The 24,746-nt window shown below is 34.7% G+C and overlaps 1 protein-coding gene across 5 annotated transcripts in view; it reads left to right on the plus strand.

Moving 5' to 3' along the window:
• Positions 1 to 24,746, plus strand: part of RABGAP1L (RAB GTPase activating protein 1 like) — a 665,899-nt gene that overhangs the window by 99,514 nt on the left and 541,639 nt on the right. For all 5 annotated transcript variants that reach the window (XM_074308401.1, XM_074308399.1, XM_074308403.1 and 2 more), the window contains exons 8-10: positions 7,720 to 7,786; positions 14,286 to 14,388; positions 21,397 to 21,563. In XM_074308401.1, the coding sequence (XP_074164502.1) occupies positions 7,720 to 7,786; positions 14,286 to 14,388; positions 21,397 to 21,563 (337 nt within the window). The remainder of the gene's footprint in view (positions 1 to 7,719; positions 7,787 to 14,285; positions 14,389 to 21,396; positions 21,564 to 24,746) is intronic.

Below are 24,746 nucleotides of genomic sequence, written 5' to 3' on the forward strand. Positions count from 1 at the left end.
AAGTGACCTATGTGGTGAGTGAGAAGGAACTGAGGGTACTTGTGTATCTTGTTGGTAACAAATTTATCGCCTCTAAGAAAAGGGAGACTTTGCAGTTGAAATGGAACTATATTTTCCTATTGCCTGGAGCATAGTAGATGCTAAATAAATGTTTATTGATTGATTGATGATTGTATGTTAGTGAATAATTCATTTTCCTATCATAATTCCTGAGACTTTTCCACCCTAAAATCATCATAGGGCTAGAAATGTCAACTTTTGTATTCAGTAGCCATGTAACTTGTGAAAAGTGACAATCTTTTTTAAAGCTTTAGTTTTCTCATCTAAAAAGTGGTGGTGGTGCTTATTTGCTCTATTAACCTATTATGGAGTTATATAGTTTTATATATATACACACACACACACACACATACATACATACACACATACATTATACTCTATTATAGAGTTATCAACAGAAAGGATTTGTAAACTGTAAACTGTAAAAAGCCATATAAAGTAAAGTTTAGTTATTATTTAGGTTACTGTCTTTGCATTTAGGGAGTGTGGGTTCACACTCTCTAAGCCCACTACTGCTTATTACTTTTGTGTTGTTTGGCAAATACATTCTGAGTCACAATTTCTCATCTATAAAATGAGGGAGTAGTGTAGGGGACTCCTAGGGCCCTTTCAGCACTAGGTTCGTGATCTATAAATCGGGTATAGTGGTAAAAAATATTAGTTTATATGTGCTTCTTGTTGAATCATTCAGAAATGTATCTAATTGATTCTTAATTTCTTGTCTGGCTTTTTCTCACTATTATATTTCATGGAGATTAACATAGTGAAGCTGAAGAACAGGATCAGGGACTTTTCCAGTTATATATGTACATATTGTAAGGAGCAGTGACTTGTATCTTAAAGAAGGGACTGTTAGAACTTACGGTATTTTGGAAGATTAATGGGAGAGCTTTTTGGACAGGAGGAGCCCTGTTTTTATTTAAATTCAAATCACTATTGATAGGAACCTGATATGAACCACCTCAGACAGGTATGTTTTGGATCATTATGTTATAGTTTTCAACTTTCTAGTTACATGTGACATAGTGGATAGAGAGCTTCCTTTGGAGCCAGGATGATAGAGATTTAAATTCTTCATCTCTCACAGAGCAGTATTTTGCATCTGGGCATTTAGCATCTAGCCTCTTCTATAGTTCTGGAATAGTAACAGACTGCTGTTGGTAGAATGATTTTCCTTCCAAAAAGCTACCTATCTCATGAAAGCACATTCAAGACCAACAAGTATTCTAACTAGTGCCGAGACACTTGTTCACAACAACTAAAAATAAAGAAGAATTTTTGTTGAGTTCCATGATATTAACACATACCTTTTGGATGACTTAAACAATTGAGAAAATAGGGATAATATAAAAATATGAGGACTGTCTAGAAATATACTATTTAGAGTTGTAAGGCATTAAATGGCTAGCAAATAAGTGATATGGGTATTTATTGTAATTGGATTAAAAATATTCTCTTTCAACTTTTGCTGAGTAGATTGGAAGAGATGTGCTTGCCCTTTACACTAATAATCAGTTGTCATTAAATTCTTGTTTCCTGCTTGTTGGCTTACAGCAAAAATCATATTTAAGGAAATTAGTGATACTGATTTATCTTTTGTTGAGTGAATGATTGAAGGATACATTTTCTGGTGTTATTTTCTTGAAGAACAGGTGACCTCACAGCCAGTTAAGGAATTTGTTTTGTTTGATTGTATATATTTGTTATAAGGAATTTGGTTTGTATTTTCTTCTTTTCTCCAATGGCAAAAAGGAAACAAAAAATTTAATAATATTTTTAAAATCACAAGGGAATAATGAGACAGCTTAGACTACTGATTGCTTTATAGGTTGATACTGTTTGATTTTATAAATTCAGTAGCCCACTTGTCTTTTAAACTTGATGTCTGTGTATAATTCTCTTGAGTTATTGTATTGGTATAAAAATTGGAGGTCACTCAAAAGTGACTGTCCTGTGTGTCTTCAGATTCTTTTGCTCTAATCTCTGAGAGGTTCCCTTTTCCTTTGCCCCATTTCTTCTCCCTTTCTCCACTCCCCAGCAAGCATTCCAATATAGATTAAACATGTGCAGTTCTTCTAAACATATTTCCATATTCATCATGCTGCACAAGAATAATTAGACCAAAAGGGAAAAAAACCATGAAAAAAAATCCCAAATAAACAAACAATAACAACAAAAAAGTGAAAACACTGTGCTGTTATCCACATCCAATTGCTATAATTTTCTCTGTGGATGGGGATGACACTTTCCATCACAAGTGTATTGGAATTGCCTTGAATCATCTCATTGTTGAAAAGAGCTAAGTCCATTATGGTTGATCATCACATAATTTTCTTGTTACTGTGTATAATGTTATCTTTGTTCTGCTCACTTTATTCAGCATCAGTTCATGTAAGTCTTTCCAGGCTTTTCTGAAATCATCAGCCTGGCTCATTTCTTATAGAACGAGAATATTCTGTAACATTCATATATCACAATTCATTCAGCCATTCCCCAACTGATGGACATCCACTCAGTTTCCAGTTTCTTCACTCTACAAAAAGGGCTGCTATAATGTTTTTATACGTGAGTCCTTTTCCTCTTTTATCATTTCTTTGAGATACAAGTCCAGTAGAGACACTGCTGGATCAAAGGGTATGCACAGTTTGGTGGCCGTTTGGGCATAATTCCATATTATTCTCCAGAATGGTTGGATCATTTCCCAACTCAAAATGTTTTAGTGTTCCAGTTTTTCCACATCCCCTCCAACACTTATCATTATCTTTTCCTGTCATCTTAGCCAATTTGATGGGTGTGAAGTGGTATGTCAGAGTAAGACAACCTTCTTTTGACCTTGTTTCTTTTGTCAAGTTATTATCCTAGATCTCTCCTCCATCTCACTGCTGAATTCCACTGATTCACTTTTTTCAGCTCTTACAGAAACTATTCCTTTCTAGATTTCTAGCCATTTTTCATCTGCTAAATTCAATATTGTTTTCTCTTACTTCATCTTTCTTGGCTTCTCTGGGATTTTTTCATCATTTCTTGCTGTCTCTGGGTTCTCTGCCTAAAGGGGCAGCAGTGAATTAAAAAATAATCCCCAAAATCACTCCTTTTTCTTCTAGTTGTTCTTTTTGTTCTTATTCTTCTTTCTTCTTCCTCTTCTTCCTCCTTTTTTCCTCCTTCCTTCCTTCTTCCTCCTTCTTCTTCCTTGTTCTTCTTTATTCGTTCTTGTTCTTGCTCTTTCTTCTTCTTTTCCTTCCTTCTTCTTCTCTTTATAGCATGTGCTCCCTTTCCTATAGAAGTTGCTTTCAAAGTTCTTTTTGTATCACTCTTCATTTCTTTTTCTTGGTGAATTTATATGATTCCAATGAACAGTTATCATACTCAGCATATGGCATCCAAATTTGTATATTCTCTTGAACTTCTCTCTTACATCACCAAATGCTTGCTAAACATATCTACTTAGATGTCCCAATAGTATCCCATACTAATGGGAAGATAGAGGTAGGAGTTAAGTGACAAAGGACAAGAAGATTCTAGTGGATGGTAAATTTAGTGAGAATTAATATTAATATTATTGCATAACTACAAACAAAGTTAATAATTTTAGGATAGATTGAAAGCTTTGTGGTGTTCAAAAGAGTTCTACTGGATACATCCCATGTCAAATAACATCTTGTATATTTTTTATACATCTGAATATTTAAGAAGGCTCTAAATAAATGAGCTGTACTGAAAGAGTACAAAATGAATGCTGTGGAGGCTCCATATGTACCTTACATAAGGATTACTGAAGCTAATTGAATCTTTAGAGAGAAGTTTTGTGGAATTTTTTTGGGGGGAGGGCAAAATAAATATCTTCCACCTTTGAGGAGCAAATATATGAAAATTGTTAGATTATTTTTCTACTTTGCCCAGAAGACCTCAGATGGTACAAGTAGGGCCAGTGAGTATGAGTATGGGAAACAGATTTCAGCTCAATATAAGAAAACACTTCCTACAAGTTAAAATTGTCCAAAAATGGATTTAGCAATATCTAATCAATGGAACTTTTGGGCTATGGTTGAAAAGTCACTTATAAAGACCATTAGTTGAGGGATTCATCTTTGAGGTAAGGGTTATCTGTGAGGTCTCTTTGAAATTTCAAGCCCTTATGAATCTAATATGAATCTAATAATCTAGTTAAAATGGCAGGGTTTTTTTTTTTTTTTTTTTTACAATCCTGATTCACTTACATGAATACATTAACTTTGCATTAAATCCTAGTTCCATTCCAAGAAGATCAATAGTTGGATCAAAAAATTCACCAAAAAAAAAAATTGTTTTATTTTTGTGACTAAACTTGAGTTTTTTCCTGATAATTTAAATATTAATTATCTTGTTTCTGATTTCAAGTACTATTTAATTGTACACAACTATATTTTTTCTTCTTTGTTTATTTTTTGACCAATTATCATGTATACTCATCTTTAATGGATTTTTCTATTTTTTTATAGCTGTATAGGATCATTTATCCTTTTGTTAAAATATGATCAAAGATTTATACGTGCCTGAATTTATTTTAAATAGGATTGAGCTTCTAAGATGTCTACATTATCTCTCCCACAGATATCCTTTGATATTATAATATAGGTTTATTTTGAGAAATGATTGCAGGAAATTGACATTTAGTTATTCCTCATTCATCATCTAAGATCCATTCTTATTCAGTAATCATATTCTTTTTTTCTATAATTTATATTGGTTTTAGGTAGTATATATTTCTTTTGTAAAGTCCTGTGAGCCCTTGTTCTGATTTTCAAAAGTTCTTTTCTTCTAGGCTTTATAAATACATTAGTATGTAGAGCTTTTTCTGATGACATAAAGATGGAATAGTTAAATTGTTATCTCCATGGTTTTGCTATAGACCAGAATGGTGTTTTTATTTTCTGTGATATCTCTTTCACATCCTGCATTTGGGTGCATTGTAATTATTCTGCATCAGAAATACACAGCTAATATTTTTTGAGGGGCAACTAACCTTGTTCTAGAAGAGGGTATATAACACATCAAAATTTTATTTTTCATGGGCTTTTTATTAAGCTAAGATTAAAAAAACTGAAGATTTATTTAGGATAGATAGAGGACAGGTAAGAAATGCATTTTGTAAACAGCTTATTTCATTTTCCTCCCTTTTAGATTAGTTGGCAAACATCAAGCAATTTTTAGCTTGTATATATGTTAGCCAAAATTAAGTAAGCTACTTGACAAATAGCTATTCTAATCATAGAAGAAAGACAGAATTAGTAGGATTTAAGGGAAGGGATCTAGAAAAAGAGAAACTTAGTGAGAAGTAAACCAAACAGTAAAAAGACACTTTAGTGCTAGGTACTGGAAATAGAGATGAAACTGAAACCTTGAAGGGAAAATGAACCAAAATCATATTTTATTTTGGGGAAGAGGGAGGCTTTACTAGAGGTGAGGAAAGATTTCATACAGAAGATGATGTTAAGTTAAATCTTGAAGATAACTGGGGATTTTAAAAGGTAGAAGAGTGAGAAAGGGCTGTTTTTCAGGAATTGAAGGTCTGACAGTACAAAGGCATGGAGTTGACAAGAGTGCTATGTTTGAGGAGCTCCATAGAGGCAGTTGTGCTGGGTCTGAAGAGGAGAAAGTAGGTGGGGGTGAAGTTATAAAGGATATTAAATGCTAAATGGGAAAATTCATATTTGATCCTAGTCCTAGTATGGATTTACTGGAATTTGAGTCTATCTGCTATGTGTCATTCACTGTACTATCCTGGGGGATACCAAGATGAAACAGGATTTTATAGTTCCATGACCTCAAGAAACTTAGGGGGAGGTGATAAATATTAATTTTAGAATTTAGTTAGGGGGAAGTGATAAATATTAAAGAAATTGCAGTATAAGTTATGATGGATTGTCAAGTAAGATTTCAGACAGAATGGTATGAGAGATTTGGTGAGGGTGGAGGATTAGGAAAAGCCTCATTGTGGAGGTAGTAAGTACTTGAATTGGGCCTTCCAGGAAAAGTACAGATTTTAATAAGCAGAGGTGTAGGTGGGAACTATTTCAGGGAAGGAAAATAGTGGGCAAAAAGTCATAAGAAGTAGAAAGGTCAAGATAATACCCTAAAATAGAGTGGAGGCTCTATGACTAGAGAGAAGGTAATGAATGTGAGTGATTTTGTGAAGGTAGAATCAGTGGAATAGAGGAGTGACATGTGGGTGTCCTAACTTTTAGGAGCATCGCATCGATAGCCCTCTGGAGTACGGATCAGAGAGAGCTGGGATTGCAGCTGTTTCAGTAGTCCGGCTGAGAGGTGATGGCTACTGGCTTAGAAGAGAGTGGTTGTGGTATGAATAGAGAAGAGTATGTTTATAGGAGGTGTTGATGACATAGAATCAATTGATTGGCCATGGAGAATGAGTTGTCAGAGATGAATCCCAGGTTGTATGTCTGGATGTCTGATGAAAGAGGGTGTTGGTCTCAAGAGAAATAAGAAAGTTAGGAAGGAGGAGGTATGGCTTTAGTCTCTCCTAAAGGTAGTGAGTTCTGTATTATTTATATGTGTGTATATATATATATATATATATATACATATGTAAATTAACTTTGCATTGAATCATATATAAAATCCCATATCTTCTACTGACTCATTCTGTGACCTTAGTTTTATTCCTGGCTATGACTCATTTTTCCTCGTTTGCAAAATGAAGGTCTTGGACTAGGTAATTTCTAAGTCTTTCAACTCTAATAAATGATGATTCTATGTAATTGGAAGTCATTGGCCTTTTGGGTAGGAATAGGACTTCAAAGTTAGTTTTCAGTAAACGATAAAATACTTGGAAGAATTCTTTCAATCACAAGGACTCTTTGTAAGGTGTACTTGTTTGAAGGAGGAAATCACAGAATCTTTGAAACTTAGGAAATGAAAGAGATCTCAGATGTTGACTAGTACAAAACCTAACTAAACCATGAATCTTTAATGATAACCAATACTTAAATCTGTATTTACCTAAGACTAAGGCATTGGAAAACTGTAATTATGGTTTTTATTCTCAGAAACTCCCTTGACAAGTTAATTAGGTTAGTGGTTCTTGATGGAGATATTAAGACTAACCTATTTAAGGGAAATGTCTTATTTGGAAAATTAATTCCTTAACCACTCTTCTCTCCTCTTTTGATCAGCACTTAATTTGAAGACTATTTCTAGGATGCCTTATTGTAAATGCTCACAGTGTTATCAATTTTTTCTTTCTTTCTTTCCTCTCTCCCCCCCCCCCCCCCCAACGCTGGGGTTAAGTGACTTGCCCAGGGTCACACAGCTAGGAAGTGTTAAGTGTCTGAGAGCAGATTTGAACTCGGGTCCTCCTGAATTCAGGGCTGGTGCTCTCTCCACTGCGCCACCTAGCTGCCCCCGTGTTATCAATTTTTTAATGGAAAATGACAAACTGGTCATTTGGCATTATCATTTCCATGTTATATTGTGCAATTTAATGTAATTTTATAGAAAATTTTAGTTTATATATGATAAAATATGAATAGTCATTTATATGAATTGAGGTACACAAATGGGAAAATAATTATACAAATTGATTTTCTGTCTGTTGGGCAAAGATCTTTTATTTAGTGGTTTATCATTTCTTAATATTTTTTCTTCTTTGATTATTTTCAGATGTTTTGGAATGTTACTAAGTCCAGGTCGAAATGTGAAGAACAGTGATATGCATTTACTGGATATGGTAATGATCATCTTAAGTCACCTTAAGTGTAGATCATAATTTTTTTTCTTGATGTCAGATCTTTTCTTGAGATATTTGTCATGAATTCCTTAAGGAACTATTTTCTAGCCTAGGCTTGTATTTAGGAAGTTCTTTTGGAAACCTTAACCTGAAATTACTGAAAAAGGTGTGAAATAGGTAAATTCCCACTGAAGGAATTACATGGCAAGTACAAGCAGTGTTTTGATATAGTCCTCTTTATTCATGTGTTGCTAAGTTCTTAGGAAAAATGTCTTTTCTTTGATGAGTTAAAAATAGCAAGGATATTAAAATGCTAGGCCTCTCCAGAGGGGATATATATTTACTTTCACTTATTTTAGTATAGTACTATTAATTTGAATGTTATGATTGACATTTCTCTTAAAGAACTTCTCTTTTCTTTCCACCATCTTTTTGATGGCCTTAACAAAATGTATTGCCTTTATCCATGGCATTTAAAGGAGGTTTTTAAAAACCAACATGAGATTGTAAAAATTGATATTTGTTATATAGCAGCTGCAAGTCAACATTCAGATTCATAGCTAATAACCAGAAGTACCAGCTATCCTAGGACATTTGATGTAAGTCCTATAGGAAGAAGCCAGTCTTGGTACTAGATTTTTTGGTCAATTTGGTATTTTATTGACCATTGTTTGTTCTCAGTCTCTCTCTCTCTCTCTCTCTCTCTCTCTCTCTCTCTCTCTCTCTCTCTCTCTCTCTCCATTCTAAAATATGTATTGATTGAATTTTGTGGTATTCCTATGAATTTTCAAAAACATCCAGTTTTCTTTAGAATAAATGAGGAAAATTTTTCCATGAGTTTTCTAAAATGTTTTATAATTATATATTAGGTATGTAATGATATTGACAGCCATTTTGAACACAAACCCTTATTAGTCATGCATAGCCTCTTAACTTCCATCTCTGAGTGTGTGTATGCCTATATAAACATAAATGGTGTATCACTAATGAATGTTGAAGCATTGATTTTGCAGGGCACTGGCATTCTCTGAGGTGATGACTTTAGCCCATCAAGAATTCTGAGAAATCTAGATATTAAAATGTAAACCTTTAAAGTCTCAAAGTCACTGGTTGACATATCAAATTTCTCTGAAAAGTCTTATCCCAGAGCCTCAGTACATCTTTATTTGAGCCTTGTCAAGAGTCTTTGGCAGTACACCATCCTTCAAAGGCTGGATATAGTTGGGTATGGAGAAAGGGCATTGTCATCATCAATACATCTGGTGAAGGGAAACTAAGTAAACAAGTACAGGTAGGATGCCTGGTATATCCATTTGGATTTTTTATTATTTGGTTTTATCCATGTTATTCTTTCTTTTCATGACTTTAAGTAATTGAGAATTGAGTAATTTAAAAAATAATTATTTCACAAAAATAAATGCCCCGTAGATCAGATTTAGTTCAAATCAACAAATATTTATGATGTTTTTATTGTCATTGGGATAAGAAGACAAAAACAAAATGGTCCCTATACTCAGTGAGCTTACATCTCAGTGGGGGTGGCATGGATATGACCTATGTGCAGAAAATGAAATATAAAGTATGTACATCAGAATTGTCCATGCACTTTTAAGAGCATGACAGTGAAAAGGAAAGGAGCATTTTAATAATAATAATGATAGCTAATATTTATATAATACTTTATGTTTTCCAAAGTCTTTACAAATTATTGCATCTTATCTTCACCACAATCTTCGAAGTAGGAGCTGTTATTATCATCCCATTTTACAGATGTGGAAACTGAAGCAGATAGGGGTTAAGTAACTTGCTCAAGATAATACAGCTCTGGAGTATCTGGAGCCAGATTTGAGTTCATGTCTTCCTGATTCTAGATATAGCTGTGCCTCCTGGCTGCCATTTGAGGGATGTGACAACTGAGTTAGGTTTTAAAGGAACGTAAGAATTCTATGTGGTACAAGTAAAGTAGGATTATACTTGTTTTTTCTTCAAAGTTCCAGACTGTGTTTAGAGGATGACTATTAGACTAATTTGACTAGAAAAGAAAATATATGAATAGAAATAATGTGGAATAAAAATAGAAAGATAAGAGGAACTCATATTGTGGCCAAAATGGAACTTTTTAATCTTACCTCTAAACCCGTTATTTCTCCAATCAAATGGATTCATAACTTTGGAGTCATACTTATTCTTTCCTTTCTCTCAGGACCTCTTTCACTTATTTTGTTACTTATTGTTTCTTTACCATTCATTTTACTTCTGCAAAATCTCTTTTATCTTTGTTTTCTCTTCACTAATGCAGCTTTGAACTAGTTGATTGAAATATTTTTCTTTATTAATTATTTGCTGCTGTAAATATCCTTGTACACATTTCTCTCTATCTTTGTTCTTCTTGGGGTCTATGTTTAGTTGTGATAATGATAAGGTGTTAAGGGGCAGGTCAATTCTCTGAGAGCTATGGATCATAACATCTGAAGGAGTTGCAAGGCAGCCTTTGCTGACACAGGTATTGCAGACTGGAAATGAGATAAATTGGAGGCAGAGGGAAGAGGGGAGAGGTCATACCATGCAACGGCCTCTCAGTCAGAGAGGCCAGAGAACAGCAACTGCCTCTCAGTCTCCTTGTATCATCCTCTCACAAGAGGAGATCCCTTCTGGGTTGGATGTCCAGCAACCACTATCAGGTGGCTCCTGTGTATTCCAACGCTAACATTGACTATATCATTTAAAGACTTTCTCCCCTTTTTGTATCCTCAATGTTTAGCACAATGCCTGGCACATCAATGCTTAGTAAATGCTTATTGACTAATTTTTAAAAAAGTTTCTTGTGATTGGAATTTGTTTCATTTCATTTATTTGCACTTTCAATGCGTTGAACGGTGCCTGGAACATAGCAGATGATTAAGTGCTTGCTGATTGATATATCCATTTTTTCCCCACAATGGTTAGACCAATTCACAGGTCCCTCAAGAATACCTGAGTATACCTTTCTTATTGATACTCTTCTAATATTGATTATTTTTGTCTTTTGTCATCTCCACAAATCTGATTGGTGACAGGTTAAAACTCAGTTTAGAAAAAATTGCAGTTTTCTTATTATAAATTATTTAGAATATTATACTGCTAATTTGTAATTCTTTTGAAAATTGTCTTTTTGTGTTTCTTGCCCACTTTTCCATTGAGATATGGCTCTTATTTTCATTTATTTCTATCAGTTCCTTATATATTTTTGCCATTAAACTTTTTCCCAGAGATAGAGGATGGAGATGTTCCCCCCGCCATCTGGAGATGCCCCCCCCCCCCAAGTTAATTACTCATCTAATACTAATTGCCATGATTTGATTCATGTAAAAACCTTTCTGTTTCTATAATTTAACTCTTCTGTTTTACCTTCTATAATGAGAGGTAGCATAGCATAGGAAAAGGAGAGCCACATTCAGAGCAGAAATGACCTATGTTCAGTTCTCAGAGACTCTGAGACTTTCTGACTCTGTCACCCTGGCAAAGTCACTTAACTTTTCAGTATTCTAGATAACTGTCTAAGACTAAAAGGTATAGAAACAGCACCAACTTGCACTGGCAGAGGAAATTATGTATACTAGAAAAATCTATCCCTGGGATTACTTCTATTCCTTATTTAGTTAAGAATTCTGTCTTGAACCAAAATTGTAAAACTTAACTCTTTCTATTCTTCTTCTGTATGTTAATGATATAATCTTTTATATTTAGATCACGTATGGGGGTTACGGAATATGGCTTGTTATCTTAAACATGTTATCGTCCAGATTTTCTCAGCAGTTCTTTCTAATCCTATCCATGTTCTCCTAATGATTGCTGTTCAGGAGTTTGTTGAACACTGGATGCTATCTTCAATTGCTTTTGTATCTCATTTACCTAATCAGTTTTATTGTTCAATTTTTCCATTTTTAAAAACCTTTCTCAAGCAGCTTTGATGATTACTGTTTTAGATTATAATTTGAGATTCAGTGATGCTATGCTGCTTCTGCACCTTGGTTTTTCCTTGTCCATGATGTTCTTGACCTTTTGATTTCCAATATGAGTTTTGATACCATTTTGTCTAATCCTTATTTGGGATGGCATTAAATCTGTAAGTAAAAAAAAAAAAAAAAACTTCTTTCTGAATTTGTGTGTAATCCTGGAACAAAACCCATGCTAATAATCTTAGTGTTTTTTCCAGTTTTGGTATCTGTGCTCCCAGAGTAAGGACAAAAATGAAATTTACTATCATTGATTTCTGGGAAATTTTGGAAGAAATCATGTTTAAATCAACATATTTTTAACACCATATATTAAAAATTTACTATTTTTAGAGCATTGTGTTTCTTAATGAAGGAGATAGAATACTAATTAAGACAATCTCTTCCTCTTGAATTTTATAATCTAGAAAAGAGGGTAACATATATGAATAGATAGAAATCTAAACTGGATTATAAAAAATCTTGCTAACCATTTGTTAGTAATATGTTGCCTATTATCCTTATATTTGATGAAGCTTGGAATTACTTCTGGGCTCCATCAGACTATACTGTTAAGGAGAAAATAATATTTGTACTTTTTTGTTGACTGCTATATACCAAGCATCATGCTCCATGTCAGGCATGTGGAAATAGAAAGGACATAGTTCCTGTGTTCAAGAGCTTACATTTTATCAAAGAAGACAAGAAGTACATACATAAGCATATATAGGATACATGCAACTAAGTGATGCATTGGATAGTGTGCGTTACCTGGAATTAAGAAGACTCATTTTCTGAGTGCCCATCTGTCCTCAGACACTAGCTGTGTTGTCCTGGGCAAGTCACTTCAGCCTGCTTACCTCAGTTTCTTCATCTGTAAATTGAGCTGAAGAAGGAAATTGCAAATCATTCCAGTATTTTTGACCCCAAAATGGATCCTAAAGAATCAGATATAACTGTACATTCAAGGTAATTTTTAGAGGTAGGACTGCAAGAGCTGGGTAGATTCTAGGAAGATCCCCTGTAGAAAGGGAAATATGATCTGAGTCTTGAAGGAAACAAGGGATTCCAGGCAGTGGTGGGGATGTGCCAAACCGAGGGAGCAGCCAGTGCCAAGGCTCAGCAATGGAAGGTTGGATTCTGTGTGAGCTTGTTTATTAGCTCATGAAAAAGTGAAGTTACAGGGAAGCTGTTGTGGCTGGACCTTAGATAATGAATGGAGTGATCAAGTCTAATAAGATTGGAAAGGGAGGTGAGGTTGTGGAGGGCTTTAAATGCTAGGGGAGGCAGAGGGAGGGTCCATGAAGGAGATGAGTGATTTTAAATTAAATATGATCCAGTTAATGAATATGGGAAAAAAAGAAAACAAGATTGCTGTTAATGGTATGATGATGCCATAAGGGAGATTAATGTTGGTATTTTAAAAAGAAACTTATTGTACAAAGAAGAGGCTAGTATCAGTTTCACCACTGATAACTTTTTGTTGTTGTTCATTTATTCAGTTCTTTCTGACTTCTGAGAACCCAGGCTTTGCTTGGCAGTGACACTTGGAGGGGCTTGTCGTTTCCTTCTCCAGTGGATGGAGGCAAGCAGAGTTAAGTGCTTTGCCCAGGGTCACACAGCTAGTGAGAGCCTGAGGCTGCATTTGAACTCCGGTCTTTCTGACCCCAGACCCAGTGCTCTATCCCCTGAGCCATCTAGCTTTTGTTAGCCCCCTTTTATTTGTTTCCTTCCTATTATAGCCTGATCTTTGCATTGTTTCTTCCATTTAAACTTCTTTAGGGCAGGACTATTTTCATTTTTTTACTCCCATTCATCCTTATATATAGTTATTCACTTGTTTCATTTGTATCTGACTCTTCATGCCAATAGCATGGGGTTTTCTTGAACACTGTACTGGTTTGCCATATTTTTTTCTAGCTTATTTTACAGATGAGGAAATTGAAACAAACCAGGGTTGAGTGACTTGCCCAGGGTCACACAGCTAGGAAGCATCTGAGGCTGGATTTGAATTTAGAAAAACAAATCTTCCTGACTCTAGGCCTGGCACTCTATTCATTGTCCCCAGATGTCCTGATATATAGTAGAGATACAATAAAAACTTGTTACTTAGTTCATTAATTAGCTTGAAAAAGTAACCACATTATAATTTTATGTGTTTGGAGAGGAGATGTATATGATTTTTTTGAATCAGAATGAAGTTAATATACTAATGATCGCTACAGCAATTCTGTTTTTGTGATTTAGCTCATTCATGTACTTTGTCTTTTTCATGAGATGAGTTCCTAACAACCTGACAAAATTACACTTTTGCATTTTTGGTGCCCTCAGGTTACCTACTATTTAAAGACTTGTATGGCAAATATTTTTCTAAAGAAGTATTTTTTTTTGAAGTAAATAGTTGTCATATTTGCAAATCTAAAATGTTCATATAATATCTGGTTTCTTTCAAACTTCTACAAATTCTAGTTTTCTAAAGTGATTCCAAATAATACCTACTTACTTAAAAATGTATATATTTATAGGAATCCATGGGAAAGAGCTGTGATGGAAGAGCTTATGTTATTACTGGGATGTGGAACCCTAACACACCTACATTCTTGGCGCTTAATGAAGAAACTCCTAAAGGTGAATTTTTTGAAAAGATTGTTCATTGTTTGGCTCAGAATATTACTCTATGAAAATAATACTATAATGAAATAGTTTGAAATTTTTTTCTTGACTATTGGTAATGATATTAGCCTTAAGATACAAAAGTAGTTGTTCCTGCTTCATGGAAAAACTTAAATGTGACAAATAGTAGTTAAGGATCTGCTCATGTAAAAGACTTTGGGGATATAGAGACAAAAGGAAAATAGTTTTGATCCCTAAGGAGTTTACATTCTACTTGGGTTGAAGCTGAATGGGACACACTATGTAAACAGTTTAAGAAAATACAAAGTAATTTCAAGAGGAACTTAGTTCTGATTTCTTAGGAAAGACACCTGAAAATGTTGAAGATGGGAGGAAGTTTGAGATTCTAACAATGTTAGGAGAAAGAATATTGCAAACATGGGATAGTTTGTAGAGAGGCACAGAGGGGGCAATCTAATGAGTTTGGGGAACATTAGTAGGCAATCTGACTAGCATCTGGAGTCATGGAAAAGAAATCAGACAGGGAATGGATCTGCAGAGATTGATGGGAGCTAAATTTCACAAGGTTTTAAAGAATATCCGGATGGAGGTGTTTGTACTTTATAGTAGAGAGAGTAGGGATGTCCTACAGATTTAGAACAGAGGAATGACAATCTCAAGTTTTTGAAGAATATCAATGTCGTAGATGCATGGACAGATTAGAGAAGGAGGTAACGGAAGTAGGGATACCAAGTTACAAAGCTTTTACCAAGGACAAGATTAGGATAGGATATGAGGGAGTTTGTAGAAGTAGAATTGATAAGATATGGGATGGGGGAAGAGAGAGAGAGAAAAAGAGAGATTGATTGTGAATGTAGGAGATAGAAAACATGGTTGTTAATGAAAATATGGACATTTGGATGAAGAAAGGGATTCCCCCTAAGGGAAAAAACAATGAGTTTGAAAGTTTGAGTTCCAAATCAAGAATTTAATGAGGCTATGAATGAATAAGGGCTGTACTTCAAGAGAAAGAGTAAGACTGAATGCCTCTACATAAATATGATGATTGAACCCTTGAAAACTAATCAGATTATTGAAAGAGTCTATAGGCCAAGAAGAGGATCAAGGACACCTAAGATCGATGAGTAGATTGATGATACAACAAGATAGACTGAGGTGTGGTCAAATATATAAGAACAGACTGATAGAGATCCCCTTCATTGCAGGTCTTATAGTTTCTCTGGATTGTGAGTTCTTAGCTAATTAACAATCAGTAAATATTTATGAAGTGTCTACTCTGTAATTACCTAGCTCAACTTTATTCTTTCCCCTGTTTTCAAATCTTTTACCCCTGTGTCCTATAGTATTGCTTATGCTTTAAAAAACTTCATCTCTGGATTACCACTGTCTGCCTTCTCCTTGCCTCTTGATTAGCTATTGAATAGTGTTGGAAGAAATTATGGATCATTGTTTTTACTACATCCATTAAAAATCTATGTTATATAATTCCAACTGTGTCATGGCTGCAGTACTGCAGTTCTTTTACTCTTTCCTTGCTCCTTATATATAACTAGTTTATCTTTCATACTTAAAAACCCACCCTTCACTTGACCCCCCTCATCCTTTCAAACTGTCAGGCTATATCTCTTGTCCCTGCTTCAGCCAAACTCCTAGAAAAAAATCTGTTGATGTCCATTACTTCTATTTCCTCTTCACTTATTTCTCAACACCTTGTAGTTTGACTCTTAGTTTTGTCACTCAACTGAGATTGCTGTCTCTAAAGAGCAATCATTGACCTTTTGATTGTCAAGTATAGTATCCTGTTCTCAGTCCCCATCTTACTTGACCATTGTGAAGTACTTTTTCCTCTCTGTTTTTTTTATACTGGTTTTTGCTGTCTTACCTGTCTGGATCTTTCATCTCTGTTTCCTTGGCTGGATTATTATTTCTTTCTTGACTTATGGCTTGTATTTATGGCCTGTATCTTGGCCATAATTGATAGGTATTGGTATTGTCCCTCAGGATGATTTCATCAGCTCCTATGGATTTACATGTAATTTTTTCTGCAGATAATACAGAAAGATAGAGACTGACCAGTGTTGTATATCTCTATATGTAGCATGATTTGGATGGTGATCTGACTAAAAAGATGGAGAAGAAATAGATCAAAGAGAATTAGACAAGAATAGTCTGAAGAAAACTTATAAGGAGGAAAAATATGTAGGAGGAGACTAGGCAATAGAGTCAAATTGAGCATATAGGAATTTCTTGATACTAAGATATCATTGATAGTTGAAAAATAGAAGTTTTAGCTGGGTGGTGAGATCAGAAATCTGATTGGAAATGATTGAGCAGTGTAAGTATAGTTTAGACAGCTTTCCCCTCCCCCTTTCTCAATAATAGTTTATTATTCCAATTACCTGTAAACATAGTTTTCAAAATTCATCTTTGTGAGATTTTGCGTTCCAAATTTTTTCTTCCTCTCTTTCTACCTTCCTTCTTCCCAAGACAGCAAGTAATATGATATAGGTGTTATATATATATATATATATATATATATATATATATATATATATATATATATGTGTGTGTGTGTGTGTGTGTGTGTGTGTGTGTGTGTGTGTGTATATATATATATATATATATGGGGAGAGAGAGAGAGTTTATATGTACAATCATATTATGTTGTGAAAGAAAAATCAGAACAAAAGGAGAAAAAAAAACTATGAGAAACAAAAAGTAAGCAAATAAAAGAGGATGAAAATAGTGTGCTTTATTCTGCATTTACTTTCCATAGTTTTCCCTCTGGATGCAGATGGCATTTTTTATCCTAAGCCTATTGGAATTGTCTTAGATCACTACGATGCTGAGAAGAACAAAGTCTACCATAACTGATTATTACACTACCTTGCTATTACTATGCACAGTGTTCTTTTGGTTCTGTTCACTTTATTTAACATGTTATCTAAATCTTTCCAGGCTTTCCTGAAATCAATCTTTTCATCACTTCTTATAGAACAATAATATTCCATAATTCATATATCATAACTCAGTCAACCATTATTCCCTAATTAATGGGTATCCACTCAGTTTCCAGATCCTTGCCACTACAAAAAGGGCTGCTACAAACATTTTTGCACGTGTGTCCTTTTCCTTCTTTATGATCTTTTTGGGATACAAACCCATTAGTGACATTGCTGAATCAAAAGGGTATGCACAGTTTCATTGCCATTTGGGCATAGTTCCAAATTGTTTTTCGGAATGGCTAGATCATTTCACAACTTCACTAATTACTGTGCCAGTTTTCCCACATCCATTGCAACATTTATCATTATCTTTTCCTGATGGACAGCTTTTTCAAGGAATTTACAGAAAAAGGGAGAGTAATTGAAGGGATAGTAGGGTTGGGTGAAGGATTTTTTTTTTAATAAGATGAAGGAAATTTGGGCATAGTTTAAAGGGAATAGTCAGCCCTCCTTTGTTTTATGCCTTCTTTCTTCCCTCCATTCTTCCTTCTTTTTCTTTCTTCCCTCCTTCCTTCATTCTTTGTATTTCCCTCTGAACCTACAGAGATCTCGTCAAACTACTCCCTTCTTTCATTGATCAGGATCATATCTTTTTTGTTTGTTTGTTTTTGATTTTACTTTGTCTTGAGCATTCTTGTAGAGACACACACCTGTAAAGAATTTTAGGTCATGGGATGCTGAGCACCTTTCCCCTGAACCAAATCTGGCCTTGCCAAAACTGTTACACACATTAGACTAAAGCTTTTGTTCTACACATTTGTAAGAAATTCTAAGGTGCATTGTCCATTTGCTTCCAAGTCCTCTAAATCTCTGTGCTGCTTTATTTTTCATGCTTAATGGATAGAGTCCTGAGTTTCATGTGAGATTTCTGTTATATTTAGCATGATGGTTCTTAGCATTGTAAAGTGGTAGGAGAAACCTTGAATTAGGAAGGCTAATTTGTAGAATCCTGCATCAGACCAGGTGGGAAATGATGAGGATCTGAATTTGAGTTGTGGTACAGTAGCAAGAAGCCATAAAGAGTTTTGACATAATGAAATTTGTTTTTTATTTGAGCTAGTAGTCTTTGAAAAAGACAGAATTGAACCTGATCAGTTGTAATAAAGACTGATGATCCCTAGCACAAACTCAGCCCATTAATTCAGATGTTAGTCTATTTTGTGTAAATTTTGCTTATACAGTAAGGTATTTCCTTGCATATTAGGAGCAGAATAAACTCTTGGCAAAAGTGCTTTTTTTTCAACAGATCTGCATGAGTAAGAAAGTATTGAGTTTTGGTTTTTTTTATAATTTGATGAAGTGCATTGGAACTACAGAACGAAAACATATTTATGATTATATGAAGATAATTCTTGTATCTGGTTTTACTGTAAACTGTAGTTTGATTTTTAATGATGAAAGAAAAGAGATGCCTTTTTTTTTTTTTTTAAACCAATGACTAGTTTATGATTCTGGCTTGATAAGAAGAAGCTTTTTTGTAACTTTTGATTAATTACATTGCCACATTATATTTTCTTAGGTATTTTAGTAATAGAAAATGACCTAAGTTTACATCAACATTTTTAAAATCCTGAAATAGCACTTCTGTATTTTACTGCTTTGTGGGTATGAATTCTCACAACTTTCTGGCTAAGGGGAGAGATTACAAATATTATCTTAGTTTCTTAAATGAAGAAAATCAGACATGTAAAAATTGAATAATTTGTTTAGGTTCAAATATTGGTATGGCTGAACCAGAAATGGAATTTAGAGCTTCTATTCTGTACCAACCTTTTTTTTTTTTTTTTTTTTTTTTTTAGAGGAGTGGGGTATGAATGATGTTGGGTGAGAAATTCACAATTTCTGGTGAAAAATGATTTTGGTCTCATTTGACAAATCCCAAACTTTTTGTCACTTATTTTTACAAATTCATCCTTCAAAACAATTTTATAAATTCATCTTACAAAAATAAGCGGCTATCAGGGGAAAATGGGACTATTTCCTAGTTGGTATGAATGTAAGCTATATAGTGATATAAATTTAAATAATGAGTTGGCATAACTTTATAGCATTTAATATTTAATATTTACATCCTTATTTAATACTAGGTTAGCTTCCATAAACATTTATTAAATACCAGTTTTGCTCAAAATACTGTGTATTAGGAACGATCAATAAAAATCAGTCCTGATCTTATAGAACTTGCTGTCTTGCAGGGAGAGTACTAGAATGTATATAGACCATAATAAAAATAGAATATGATAAATGCATTAGAGCAGTGATAGCCTTTCCAGTCTTCACTTTGCTTTGAGTCCATCTGTAGTACATCTCTACAAGTACACTTGTAGGCCTATAATTTAAGAAGGGTATTTATAGGCTATCTAACAAAGAAAGGAGGAAGACTGGGGTGGGGGGACACCTTTAAGGCCATGTCAAATGAAGAGCAGTTGAAGGAATGGGGCATGTTTATGTTATGAGAGAGACAATTTTAAGGAGAATATGGTAGCTGTTTCCAAATATTCAGAAATCTGTCATCTGGAAAAGGGATTAAGGTTTGCTTTGTTAGGTGCCAAAAAACTGACATGGAAACCTTGGGTGGAAGTTGCAAAGAGGCACTTTTAGACTTGATGTTAGGAAAATCTGCCTAATAATTGGATAGCCCAGAAGTAGAATGAATTAGTATGGGCTGTGATTAGTTCTCCCTTATTAAAGATGTTCAAGCAGAAATTGGATGTGCACAAGCTGGGTGAGCAAGTTTTGGTGGGGTGCTTCTACAATTGTTCATTGGGCTAGATGGCTGACAAGTTCCCTTCAACCTCAATGCTTTTTGAGATATATTGTAAAGTGTATAATGAGGTCCAAGATAAAAAAGCCCTTAAAAAAATCTGGGGAAATAAGATGAATAGATAACAATGTTATAGTTGAATACAAAGCTATCTTCTTTTAAGACTTCCATGGAGACATGAATACATGTATTATTTATTTATAAGTATTTATGTGATTTTATCTTCTCCTGGCTTCCTTTAATGAAATTATAATCCCATTTGGTGTTGGGAAGGCATAGGATATTTTGCTTTTAAGCCTTCAGACTTTATGAAGTAGAAGTAGAAGGTACTCTTTGGATCTACTCTCTCCCTTGTGCCATAATTCTCCTGCTTCCTTCTTAGTCTATCCAAATCTCTTAGTCAGTTAGTAAGCATTAGTAATAGTAAGCCTGGTACATAGGTGCTGAGTATCCAATTTTAAAAAATGAGAACAGTCTCTATTAAAAATAAAGAAACTAACAAGCACACGTTAGGCCCCTTCTTCATGAGACCTTAGTCTGATAGAGCCTATATTGCAAAATGTGATATTGAGCAGAGACCTGAGATACTGTGTATTTCCTCTGTATCCCAGCCACTCTATAATATGAGACAGTGGGTTATGCAGATAGAGCATTGCATTTGGAGTCAATATGTCTAGGTTCAATCTTGCTTCTAGCAATTTACTAACTATATCACCATGAGAAAGGATATTTTGAGCTTTATTATGGGGGACAGTTTTACTTAAATTATCTATTTCACAGAATTATTAGGTGGAGGGGCTTTATAAACATGAAAATATTATAAATATGTGAATTGTTATCATTTATAGCTTAAGCAATGAATCCAGAAAAGTTGATACTTTCCTAAGGTTCCATGCAATCTCAAACCACACTAATTTCTCCATTTTCTCAATCAGTTGATATTTATTGTGTCTAGCAACTATCTGACATTTAATTACACAGTGTCTTGTCTGTTTCCTCCATGGCTGTTGTCTCCCTATTGAGATTGTAAATTCATTGAAGATACACACTTATTTTTAAAACTTTGTTTGTATCTGTCCTAGGTCTAGACACTGAGTGGACATTTAGTAAGTGAATGCTGAATCCTTTTAAGTTCAGTTTTCTTACCATGGGCCATGGACTGTCTGTACATTGATGAGATGTTCAATGTTTGGCAACATGATTTGTGACCATAAATCCTATTTTTAATTCTAGATAAAAGGGTGTTCATGACTGTAGCTGTGGATATGGTCGTCACTGAGGTGGTGGAGCCGGTCCGCTTCTTGCTAGAGACTTTAGTGCGTGTGTACCCCACTAATGAGCGCTTCTGGTACTTCAGCAGAAAGACTTTCACTGAGACTTTCTTTATGAAACTCAAACAGGTAGGAGCATCTTTTCTTCACAAAGCAAAATCTCTTCTTTTTCTGCACAGTTGCTCTGAAGAATGGTGGCCAAGTAAGGAACAACTGAAACCGTGAAACAATTAAAAGTGCCAATAGTGTTTGGAATTTAGACTTGGGAATTTAGATGTACATTAATTAGTTTATTCTTTTAGGGATATATATTGAATACCAGAAAGTATGGTTATTGTGATTAATTACTTCTGCCCTTCCCTCCCACTGGGAAAGGGAAGGGAAGACTAAAAAAGGCTAAAGAGAGAGAGGGAGAATAAGCATTTATTTAGTGCCTACACTGTACTGGTACCATATTGAGCACTTTATGATGATCTCATTTGATCCTTACAACAACCTTGAAAAGTAAGTGCCACTATTATTCCTCTTTTACATTTAAGGAAATAGGCAGGCAGTGACTCATTCAGGGTCACACAGCTAGGACTTGTGAGGTCTGACTTGAACTTAGGTCTTCCATTGTAGCACTTGCATCATAAAAGGACTCTCTTATGACCCAAATTAAGTTTCTCTAAGAAACATTGGTCAGTGTTATGCATATGAAATAGTTACAATTTATAGCGTGGCATTAAAAGTCCCTTAATAGAAAGAATAGTGTTTCTATGATAATATTACTTTAAAAAGTACTGTTTTCTTATTAGATTTCTTTTATTCTTAACGGGAAGAGTAACTGTTGTTTTTGTTTTGATTTGGTTTTTTTCCCTTAGCAATCAAGAAGATTGGAGATTGAGTATTATTCAGTAGAAGAAACTTGTAACTATTTAGTAAAGGATAGAAAAAGACACCTAATCCACCTAACTAAATTGAAATCCTTTTTAAGCTATTGTCAGTGGCACTCCCACTCTCTCATGTTTAAAAATGATAGTTGCTTCAACCTACGGGAGGAGGCTGAATATAGTGTGACAGAAGAAAATACCAACAGGGTGAACAAATGGTAGAAAACAACCACCAATTTTAATATTAAAAATGATCTTTATTATGACTCAGTTAAACCTAATTTGCTAGATGCTTCATTCGAAATAGTTATGTTATTTCCCAAAATTATTAGAGCTGTGATGTGACTCAGCTTTCCTTACTGCTTGCACTACATCCCACAGGATATTCTAATGAGGACTCAAAAAACAATGTTTAGTTCTGGAGTGTGTTCAGGGTATGTCTTAGAACTTGGAATTTGGTTCTTTATTCTTTGGAAACTAAACCGTTTGAACAACAAAATCTCTTTCTGTCTGGGTAGACAGAAGTTTTGTTCCAAGGTGATATAAATACAAGCAGAAAGAGTGATAGTGCCTGACCTCAAGAAGTTTATATTCTGATTGGGAAAGACAGATCATAAAAGGAAGCAGAAAAACAGAGGGAAGGGAAAGAAAAGAAGAAGGTGCCTCTTGGGGGGCAGGGTAGATAATGTACAGAGAGCCAAGAGTGCCACCTGGAGAGGAATGAAGCCATGGTCACCCTGGGCATCCTTCTCAAAGAGACAGTCTGAGCAAGAAGCTTCAGGTGGGAGGCAAGTCCAGAGATGCAGTGAGCTTCCACACTGATCAGCTCTCTGGCACTGTAGATGAAGGCTGCCAGTTAGTAGTGTAGCCTGAGAAGCTGATATTCTTCCAGGGTGAGCATTTATCTGGTACTTTAAGGTCTGCCCAGTGCTTTATATGTCATTGAATTCTCACAGCACTGCTGTGAGGTGAGATTATTGTACTCATTTTACATGTGAGAAAACAGGCCGAGAGAAAGGCAGAGTGATTTCTAAGGTCCTCAGCTAGTAAATATCTGAGGCAGGAGTCAAACTTCTCTGATTCCAGCTCCAGCCCTTTTATCTCTCTACTGTGTTACCTAGGTGCCTGTGCTTAAATCTATGAATCCCTCCAGCTAGATTCCTGAGAAACAGACAATTGGTTGCAATAGTTTATCTGACTCTTTGCCTTAATTTTATGTAAAAGAGTTTTGTTATGGAATTTTGTGCTCTTATTTTATTAAAGCATCTAATGATTAGTGACATATGCCCCATGTTAGTAATTCCGTATGTTTAAATATTACATGAAAAGGTCATCTGGGAATTAAAGGGATTAAATTTGAAAGTGTTCAACTCTGCTAAATATACATTCTAGTTCAAATGAATCTTAAATAATGATGGCTTCCAGCTTGAATGGTTTAATGTTATATAGTCATTGTTTTCATTAGATGTTGAAGTCTAAAAGGAATCAATCCTTTGGAAAATTTTGAAAGTAACTTGGTTGACCATCTCGCTATTTAAAGAAAAAAGTAGCTTTAAATCAGTGAGCAAGTGCTTCATTCTGTTGTATATGAATAATTCATCTTTGGTGGAATCGGTACTGGTTTTTATTGGAAACTATAAATAATATTCTTCTAGAAATACTTCTGTAGTTGTGAATGCACATTCATTTGTGGATAAAATCAATCATAATGGAAATCTCTTTTTTGACCTTTTTATTTTCCATAGCTTTCCTGTTAATGAATGTTGTATATGTAGCATATTCTTGGTTGAATGTTACACAGTGTTAGGTTTTTCTTGTTGTTTTTATAATTATTTGGAAGTAGTGATATGCAAATTGACACTACTGGCAAGACCCCAAGGGTCATGTGATAAAACAGTTGGGAAGAAGAGTCACAGTTTACATTTCCAGTGATAACCAGTCCTGGGGCCTGTTTCTACTACCATATTCTCCTTCATTCATTATTGCTCAGTACTTTCCTACTTTGCCCCCTCAAGGGCTGTTCAAGCTCCCAACTGTTTGTCTTTTGTGCTTCATGTTGATTCCCCAAAATGGATTTTAGAGCCAAAAGGGACCTGAGAGATCATCTAGTTGAACACTCTTGTTTTATGACCGAACCTGAAATCTGGACAGATGAAATGACTTCTTCTTAGTAAAGCCAGGAGTTGAATAGAAGTCCTTGAAATTCAGCACTCTTTCCATTTCATCAAGATAGCTTGTCTTTCCATAAGACAGCCTTTGAAAGAAAAAAAAGTATTCTCCAAAAGGCAATTCAAGAATCCACCAAAAAAAAAAAAAAATGGAGTGAAGCAATTTTCCTGCTCAAGATAGCTTGAAAGGTCAGTCTTATTTGGGTAAAAGGAATATGCATCCCAGCTCAGATGGTATTCAAGCCACACCAGAATCTTAGCCAAAGCACAGA

This window comes from Sminthopsis crassicaudata, chromosome 4, assembly GCF_048593235.1.
Source record: "Sminthopsis crassicaudata isolate SCR6 chromosome 4, ASM4859323v1, whole genome shotgun sequence".
NCBI lineage: Eukaryota > Metazoa > Chordata > Mammalia > Dasyuromorphia > Dasyuridae > Sminthopsis > Sminthopsis crassicaudata.